Here is a 9,425-nt window from a genome sequence, read left to right as displayed (position 1 = left end):
ATAAAACTCTAATTTAATTTGCACAAAGGGTAAAGTTGGAATTAATTAATTGATATGAGACTATTTTAGGTATAAAATGTTATTAAAGTTTCAGTCTCTGTCTCCAAAAATTTTAGTCTTCTGTGTCCTTACTTATTGAAATACTGAAATTTTGGGGACAGAGACTGAAATTTTAGTACCAATCTCTAGACTAATAAACATGATACTAAGTTCCAGTCTTTCAGTTTTCGTCTCAATACCTCAAAACAAATGCTATAACTCGATAATTTAAACTCGTGAGCTAGTGAGACGAGCTTAAACCTGCAATTGAGCTCATAAATTAAATAAGTCGAATTTAAACTTGTATAAGCTCAATTCATTAGCTCATCAACTAATTCAATTTTATATATATAAATAAAATTATTAATACACATATCTTATATGCATTTAATTTATATTTTTAATATTATATATATACATATAAAATAATAATATATAATTTTATACATATTAATAATTTTAATTATTTAAAATTTTATATTTATTTTTTATATATAATTTTAATGTAGAATATAAATAAAAATTTATAATTTATTAATAAATAAATAATATATAAAATTAATATTTTAAATATTTTAAAATACATAAATTATAATTTATTAATATAAAATTATAAATTATATTTTTATTATTTGAGTTAGTTTGATATCGTAAATTTTTTACAAACTGAACTTAAATTAAAAAATAGACTCAACTGTTATTAAATCAAATCGTAAAACAAATTCAATTTTCATAAGCTTTAGTTCGCCTCATTTTCATCCCTATATGTTTGACTGGCGCGGACGGAGGAAAATGGTAAATGATTGAAATTTTCAAATTTTATTTCTGCATAATTATCTAATATTGCACATGAAATTCTTGTATGACAAAAAGGTTGGAGAATTCTTTGGTAGCATTCTTCGGTGTCGCTTTCACGTGGTTTTTGGATTTGTGACCCCACAATCCGTGTAACCGTGTTCCTCACCAAAAGCCTTTGCAGACATAACACACAGCAGAACAAGACCACATTGCACACACCCTCCCTCAAACCGTCAAACGCTTCCAACAACATTGGTTTACAACTCAGAGAAGCTGGGAAGGTGGACCGAGGGTATTTTTGAGATTTTCGAGATTTCAATTTCATTTTGGGGTTGATTGATAGGTGCTGTGTCCTAAGACCACTGAAGATTCTGAAAAACACTCTTGTACCAGCCAAATTTCAACACACTAGAAATTTTACCCAGATATAGAGGTTTTCAATCTCAAGTGTTTTCCTTGGTTCTGGTGTGATCGTATTTTATCCATTTTGGGATAGGGAAGAAACAGACAAGACATATGATATATGAATATTATTAGTGGATTGGATCGTTCTGTTGCTCAGGAACACTAGTTTTTGATATCTAGCGTGTGCAATTAACAAGGTCTTTTCAGTGACCTTGGTTTTCCACTCTAATAATATTGGTGTTATTTGGTTGGTGAAGTTTGGTGACCGCAGCTTTGTTTCTTCGTCCTAAAATTTTCATTCTAATAAAACACTGATCTTTCTCTTTTTTTATATCAGTAGAAAAAAGAAGAGAAAATTGTGAGGAGTTGTATCAAGATATTCTTTGGAATCTGAAATTTCAAGTTTCATTTGTTGTTGTTGTTGTGTGTGATGTGAAATTGTGAATGTGATGTGACATGTGACATGAGAGAGGTTCAAGGAACAGACACCATTGTTTCATTGATTTGATTGGATTTGAATTTGATTGCAAGAGATGTCAGCCGCGTCGCCTTCACCGGCAGCTTCTGGCGACACTCAACCGCCACAACAACCACCACCATCACCACCTGCTTCGCCTGCACCTGACACTTCAGCTTCGCCACCGCCGCTGTCGCCGACGCCACCACTACCTTCGACTTCAACCACGCCATCTCAGTCCCCGCCACCAACGACCACAACACCATCTTCTCCTCCTCCAACCGCGCCGCCGCCGGTGCAACCGTCACCTACGCCGTCCGAACCACCGCCTCCTGCTTCACCTCCTGCTTCACCTGGAAACCCGCCTCCAAGAGCTCCTCCACCAACCCCGCCGCAATCAGACCCTCCCCAATCGCCACCACCATCTCCGCCACCGCCATCACTGGCCCCACCGAGAAGCTCTCCACCACCATCGAATCCCCCTCCCACGCCTCCATCAGACCCTCCTAAGAGCACATCTCCGCCGCGACAGTCACCGCCACCGGAGAATTCACCACCCCCTGCTCCTTCTCCTCCAACAACAGCCGCGCCGCCACCACGAGGCTCCCCTCCCCCGCCACGGTCTGCACCACCACGGGGCTCCCCTCCCCCGCCACGGTCTGCGCCACCACCAAAAACTTCGCCTCCACCTCAACCATCCGTGCCGCCTCCGGCGAATTCCTCACCCCCAAGTCCCGCATCTGTGCCGCCGCCAAGATCATCGCCATCACCGGCATCAACCCCTCCTCCCCAAAATTCATCTCCTCCTTCGACTTCCACGTCTCCTCCTCCTCCTCCCACAACACCTAGCACTCAACCGGCTCCTTCAAATTTTCCACCTAGGTCATCATCATCCCCACCAGCGCCAAATCAGTTGGCGCCGCCTCCGGCATCCATTCTTACTCCACCTGGAAACGGATCACAGACAGAGAATTCAGGTCCTACAGCTGGAGGTGGTAATGGAATTGGTACCGCTGCAATAGTGGCTATCAGTGTAGTGGCGGGAATTCTGCTGTTTGGGATCATTGGAGTTGCAATTTGGTGCATGATAAAGAGGAAAAAGAAAAAGGTGCTGAGCAATGGTGGTTACGTCATGCCAACAACTCCTGCCTCATCTCCTGATTCAGGTAAAACTAAGCTAAAAACATTGGGCACTAATGGTTTCTTTAATAATTTGGTCTTCTTTTTATTTGGTGGTTTGTTTACTTTTGAAATTTAATAAGACCAAGCTTTTCATTATTTTGGGGAATATGATGTTGGCTTTGATAAACCATTTATAGTACATAATAACTTTCCTCATTTATTGGCCATTAAATTAGTTAAATGTTGTGACTTTTGTCCAGATTCCTCATTCTATAAGACGCATTCTTCAGCTCCTCTTGTACAAAGCGGCTCTGGCAGTGATGTTTTGTATACACCATCTGATCCTGGTGGACTAGGCCACTCAAGGTCGTGGTTTTCGTATGAAGAATTAATCAAGGCCACAAATGGTTTCTCAACTGAAAATCTCTTAGGCGAAGGTGGATTTGGTTCCGTGTATAAAGGATACCTGCCGGATGGGAGAGAGATAGCAGTCAAACAGCTGAAAATTGGTGGTGGTCAGGGAGAGAAAGAATTCAAAGCTGAAGTCGAGATTATTAGTCGCATACATCATCGTCATCTGGTTTCACTGGTTGGATATTGTATTCAAGATACCAGAAGACTGCTTGTCTATGACTATGTCCCCAATAATACCCTTTATTTTCATCTACATGGTAAAGCTTTTGCGAGTGCTAAATTGTTGTTTCATGATGTTCTTTGGTTATGCTAAACTAAAATTGAAATTTGCAGGGGATGGTAGGCCGGTGTTAGAGTGGGCAAACCGTGTTAAAATTGCAGCTGGTGCAGCTCGAGGGATAGCTTATCTCCATGAAGACTGTAATTATCAATCCTTATCGTTTTAATTAGGGTCTTGACATGTGCATACATGCATATCGGCCATCTTTTCTCTTGGAGATTTTGATATTTGAGATTAGCAAGATACTGAATTATAATTTTGCGGGGCTACTAGTTAATGATGGTTGATAGAATATGCTTCTCTCAAGTTCTTTTTGCTAATCTGAATTTTGAAACATGATCGTCGAACTAAGGAACGGAATGATAAATGTCCATTTCTATAGTAAGATACCTAAGAAGATCTACATGCATTAATTTTTATTGATAATCAAGGATGTTGTGATTTTATAGGAAATCTTGTTATGTTGAAGTCAGGTACTCTCCAGCAAAGTTTTGATTAATTAGTCCAAGAAATCGTTTTCTGGTGTGAATTCCGTATTATAGAAAATCATCCATGTAAATGACCACATCTAGTGCAATATAGCTTTTGTTGTATTGTTATTTATGCTGTTAACTGTTTTGCACTTTCAGGTAATCCTCGGGTTATTCACAGGGATATCAAGTCATCGAACATTCTTTTAGATTATAACTTCGAAGCTAAAGTATGTACCGTTTTACTTGTTCAAAGTTCAATCTCAATGGTTCTATTTTGTATTCTAATCTTAGTACTACTACTTCTAATGCTATAGGTTTCAGATTTTGGGCTAGCAAAATTAGCCCTAGATGCAAATACACATATAACCACACGAGTCATGGGAACTTTTGGGTCGGTATTCATTAATACACCTCCAATCTAATGTGTCTCTTATATTATTTTAGATTGCTCTGAGACTAACTATCTATAAACATTAATTTCTTTTTTGTTCTCTTAAAGGTACGTAGCCCCTGAATATGCATCCAGTGGCAAATTGACTGAGAAGTCTGATGTATATTCCTTTGGGGTTGTGCTCTTGGAGCTCATTACTGGGCGGAAGCCAGTAGATACATCTCAACCCTTGGGAGATGAGAGTTTAGTTGAATGGGTAAAGATCCATGCCAGTCTTGTTCATATTGCTCTTTTTTGCAACTGCATCTAATTTTTTATAATGTGGTTTGAGATACCATTAGTGTCTATTTAGGCTCCGTTTTGGTTGATGTATAGGATGAGACATAGACAGAATGACACAGACATTAAGGACGTAGACATAAAATATTTGTGTCTATGTATTGTGTTTGGCAAAATTAATGAATAAGACATACAAATATTTGAAAAAGACTGAATTACCCTTCATTCGAAAAAGGTTTGGGGAGATACGAGGACAAATTTTGAAAATTTAAAAATTGAATAAGGGTAAAAGAGTAAAAAATTAGTGTCTCACAAGTTGTATCTTTGTCTCACCAAATTGAAGGTACACAAATTTGGTGTCTCTGTGTCCATCCGTGTACTCCTATATCCTTCAAAAATCTATGTCTCACCAAACCAAACAGCAGACATGTGTCATCATGTCCATGTCTCCATGTCTCAGAACGATCAAACCCCATATGAATATAGGGGTTTGATCGTTCTTGGCCCTTGCAGTCTTGATAATCAATCATGATGTGTGCTTTTATCCTTTTGGAAATTTCATCCTTTATCACAGTCACTTAAAATGGTTAAAACTTTGTCAACCTTCCACTGAATCCGCAGTTGCAAAATTTCATCCCTAGTAAATTTTGAATGACACTAGGTCTGTTTCTGTTAGGAATTCTAACACCATTGTTGAAATTGAATCAGTCATATGGGAAAGTGAGGATGCTTTTAAAAGGATCAAACGGAGTTAATCAATGTTATGAAAAACTTCTGTACTTTCTTGAGAATTCCAGTGCCCATGTTGCATAGAATGCTAGAATTTAGGAATGACAGGTTCAACTTAAGTGGCTTCACATCCATACAAAGTGGTTGCCGTTCCATGCCTCCATCTCTCAATAGACTGCAATCTTTTGATGATCAAATACTGAATTTCATGTTTTTAAATTTTGAGGCATTTGATAATTTAACAAGATGATGAGTGTAAGTTTCAAGATTGAGGTCACTGAACATCGCATAAATGTTAAATTTGTACTTACAGAATGTGACATTTTGGTTAGACATGTTATAGTGTGCTTGCATCGGTAAATTATGCATACATACATCAGAAGAATTTAAAGTTCAACAGTTAGATATGCGACTATCGGGTCTAAACCTTACCTAAAATCATTCTTTAATGTTCACAATTCATCAGCCTTTCCTCACAGAAGCAATATTCCTTTTCAGGCTCGACCATTATTGAGTCATGTACTTGATAGTGGGGAGTTGGGGATTTTGACGGATCCAAGGCTAGAAAAGAATTATGTTGAAAGTGAAATTTTCTGTATGATAGAAGTTGCTGCATCTTGCGTTCGACATTCAGCTGCAAAGAGGCCTCGCATGGGACAGGTAATTGCTGTAAGTGTAAAATATGTTTTTTGTACTTAACGTAGACGTTAGTGCTAAGGAGTTATTTTGCTTAATAGGTTGTTAGAGCTTTTGATAGCTTAGGAGCTTCTGACCTAACGAATGGATTGCGAGTTGGAGAAAGCGAGGCTTTTAACTCTGCGCAGCTATCGGAAGAGATAAGATTGTTTAGGAGAATGGCATTTGGTGATCAAAATTATAGCACCGATTTCTTTAGCAAGGGTAGTTCAAATACGTGAAAGGCACTAGCTACGCGGAGGCTTGATTTTTGGACCAAAATAACTTAGTCAAGTTAAGCCGAGGAATGGCCATGGCTGAATATAATTGGATGAAGATGATGGATCAGCTAAGGTGCATCAATGCTTTTGGTTCTGGAATTGGCTGCATCAGTTTCACACTGTTGAATCTGTGATAGAATTTCATCATTCTTTTATCATTGTTAGCTGTTCTTTGGCAGCAATTTTGTTCCTGTAATTATCTGTAAAGAAGTCGCTTTTGTACGTATTGATCGTAGAGAATAAATTAATTGATTTTGTTACATAGAATCATAAAATAGATGTGTAGCCTCTTCGGATGCCCAATGTATATGTTCTCTTGAATTTCTAAGAAGAACGAACATGATGGATCAAGAAGTTATTGATAATTTAAAATATTTTATTTTCGTTTTTAATATTTTATTTTGATATATTTTTTTATCAAAATTATTTTCTGAAAAGAAATATTTTTTTCCTCTGTTATTATGCTTTTCCCTTTTTTTATTATTTTGCTAATTTCATTCATAAATTACTATAATTTTTATTATGATTACAACAATTATAATTGCTGTAGTTATTTAGAAAATGATAGCGGAGGGAATAAATATTTTTAGTAAGTAATGAATAAAACTGACTAAAACATTATTTTAAAAGAAAAAAAAATAATGAATACAATTACTACTGACAACGTAACATTAACAAATCAATTTAGATGAAATTTGGATTTTTCATGTCTATGACGGTTCTCTCACGTCTACAAAACTGTCAAATAGACCTAATTAATGATAACTATATGGCTAGATGTTTGTTTTGACTTGAGTGTGAAGTACGGAAGCGTGTCTGTTTGACTTGATGAACAAATAGTTCTAGCGCATTTTTGTCACCAACTCGTGTAAGGTAAAATGGCAAGATGATAGAGGTAAACTCTTGCTTTGCTATATAGTATATAGTCTTTTCTTCGGAAGATGTAGGTGTAGTAAGGTCACTTTCTTAGTTTCTTTTAACCATGGACCTTACGGATAACATCTAACAACACCCCTCTCATTTAATTACGTTTTTTTTGGATATACTATTGTTAGTGGAAAATATTATATTTTGAAAAAATGCTGAATTCGAGATTTAATAAATTTATATCTTAAAGAGTAAAGGTTCGTATTGAAAAAATTTATGGCAGAGAATATGAAGCAGGAGCTAATCGGTGAATCTAGTCGAGGATGTTAGATGATATGTTCGAATCGAAGAATTCAAGTGTCGAAAGTTGTTTTCAACAATTATTTATACTGGGCAAAAGGAGCGAGGACAGTTGTTTAAAAGACTAAGGAATGTGAAAGTTACATTTCAATTTGATTAGTTGAAGATACTTATAAATATGAGAAGACTTGAATGAATAAAGATTAGAATCTTTTTAGAAAAACACTCAAGCATATTCACATTCCAGAGACTTTCTGAATTTGCCTCGAATTTCTTTTCTGTAGAGTTCATTCCATTGTTTTTACACTTTCATTTATATTTTTTGTCATCTTTAATTCTTTTGCAAATTTACTTTTCAAGGAAAACATTTAATTTCTTTGTTTAATTTTACATTTCAGTACTTTATTTTCAAGTTTAAAAGTCCTTTGATTTGATCGAAGCCATTTTACTGTTTTTGTTTAAATTCAATGCAATTTATTTCAGTTCTAGTCAATTTATTTTCGAAATTGCTTTGGTTGTCTTTCAGATTTTCTTTTTATTTTGTTCAATTGAAAGGTCTTTTGATGCACTTTTAAAAAATTAGTACTCACAAAGAGGAGTAGGTTTCACTCCCAAATCACTAAATATCAAACCACCTTCGATTTGCTAAAAATCAACAAAACAAATATATTTTTAATTTTAAAAAACTGATCACCCAAATTTTAGTCCGGATTGATCCATTAATCAGATGGTACGTGCATCAAACTTGTTTTGATCTACCTTGACCCAAACATGTTTTAGTAAAATCAAGAGTAAATTTTTATAGTGATCTTTCAGATTCATGCAATTATCTAATTTAATTATCGAAATTCCAATTTCACCGTTATAGTCCCTAATTTTAGTGATGACTCAACTATCGTAGTACTGACGTGGCATTATTTTGTCACGTTAAAGTGTGCAACGACTAGCTTAGCCGGCAAAATTACAATTTGGACTCAATTTGATTCCTCTCTTTCTATTTAACCCTAACTTCCCAAATCTTGTGAAAGTTACTTTCTTCTTCTTCTTCTTCTTCCTCTTTTTCTTCTCATTTTCCTTCTTCTTCATATCAATGATGGGTGGTAGAAGCACTGCAGCCGGAAGCTCTATCCAGTCACCATATAGTGAGTATTGGACAAGAATGTGAAATAGGAGCAAAAATTCGCAGGTGCAAAAATAGTGTGGTTGTGGTTGTCGTTTGGTTCTCAGGCAGTCTGAGATAAATTTAAATCCAAACAAATCATTTTTTTGTTGTCCCAATTATAATATGAGTTAACATTATTACCTGTGTTGTTATCATTGTTCTTCCCTGGGATTTGAGCAAGTTATATCTTCGCTTGATTACAGAGAATTGAGAAGAGATGGTGTGGCCTTTTTATGTGAGTAGATACTAGATAGGATGAACCAGTTAAAAAACCAGAATTTTTTAGAGACAATCATGAAGAGAAGATAAACTTTGATTAGAGGCTTGGGAGGTTGGAGGAAGATGTCCGGAGTTAAAAATTGGTTGTCTAGTTTTTAGTGCTAATTGTGTTTGTATTGATAATTTTGATGGTGATATTGGTTCAAAGACCATATGATATTGGAACCCCAACTGATTAAATCTTTTTCTGACGCAGCCAAGACTTGAGCTAGTGGTAGAATCTGCTGCCTCATAAGAGCATGTAGTGTGTGTGAGTGTGTTGTGTGGATGTGTAAAACATAAGTAATGTCTAGGATTAGAGGCTGTCTAATCCATCAGACAAAAAAAAAAAATTTTTTTCTGCCAAACCTGAATGTTCTCCAGTGTAAATGGAACAGGACGATTCAAGCAAATATCCATTTACAGCCCACGAATCAAGATTTGTTTGTGTTTTTTGCTTCTATTTTGGTCTTATGGTTTTTGTTTTGTTTGGTC

At 36.1% G+C, this 9,425-nt stretch overlaps 1 protein-coding gene across 1 annotated transcript; it reads left to right on the top strand.

Moving 5' to 3' along the window:
- Positions 1–908: 908 nt before the first annotated feature.
- LOC130980227 (proline-rich receptor-like protein kinase PERK9) lies at positions 909–6,735 on the top strand. Its single transcript, XM_057903887.1, has 8 exons — positions 909–2,865; positions 3,082–3,492; positions 3,569–3,655; positions 4,145–4,215; positions 4,303–4,379; positions 4,488–4,635; positions 5,886–6,047; positions 6,125–6,735. Exons 1-8 carry the CDS (start codon positions 1,776–1,778, stop codon positions 6,302–6,304), a joined length of 2,226 nt encoding a protein of 741 aa, XP_057759870.1. The 5' UTR covers positions 909–1,775; the 3' UTR covers positions 6,305–6,735.
- The last annotated feature ends 2,690 nt before the right edge of the window (positions 6,736–9,425 follow it).

The sequence above is a fragment of the Arachis stenosperma genome, chromosome 5, assembly GCF_014773155.1.
Source record: "Arachis stenosperma cultivar V10309 chromosome 5, arast.V10309.gnm1.PFL2, whole genome shotgun sequence".
Lineage (NCBI taxonomy): Eukaryota > Viridiplantae > Streptophyta > Magnoliopsida > Fabales > Fabaceae > Arachis > Arachis stenosperma.
Note: the sequence above shows the minus strand (reverse complement) of the source record. Positions and strands in the feature narration are given on the sequence as shown.

Coding starts and splice junctions, on each gene's coding strand:
- LOC130980227 (XM_057903887.1), top strand. CDS start 1,776: ATGTCAGCCGCGTCGCCTTCACCGGCAGCTTCTGGCGACACTCAACCG. Junction 3,656..4,144: donor AGCTTATCTCCATGAAGACT/GTAATTATCAAT, acceptor TTGCACTTTCAG/GTAATCCTCGGGTTATTCAC. Junction 4,380..4,487: donor CGAGTCATGGGAACTTTTGG/GTCGGTATTCAT, acceptor GTTCTCTTAAAG/GTACGTAGCCCCTGAATATG.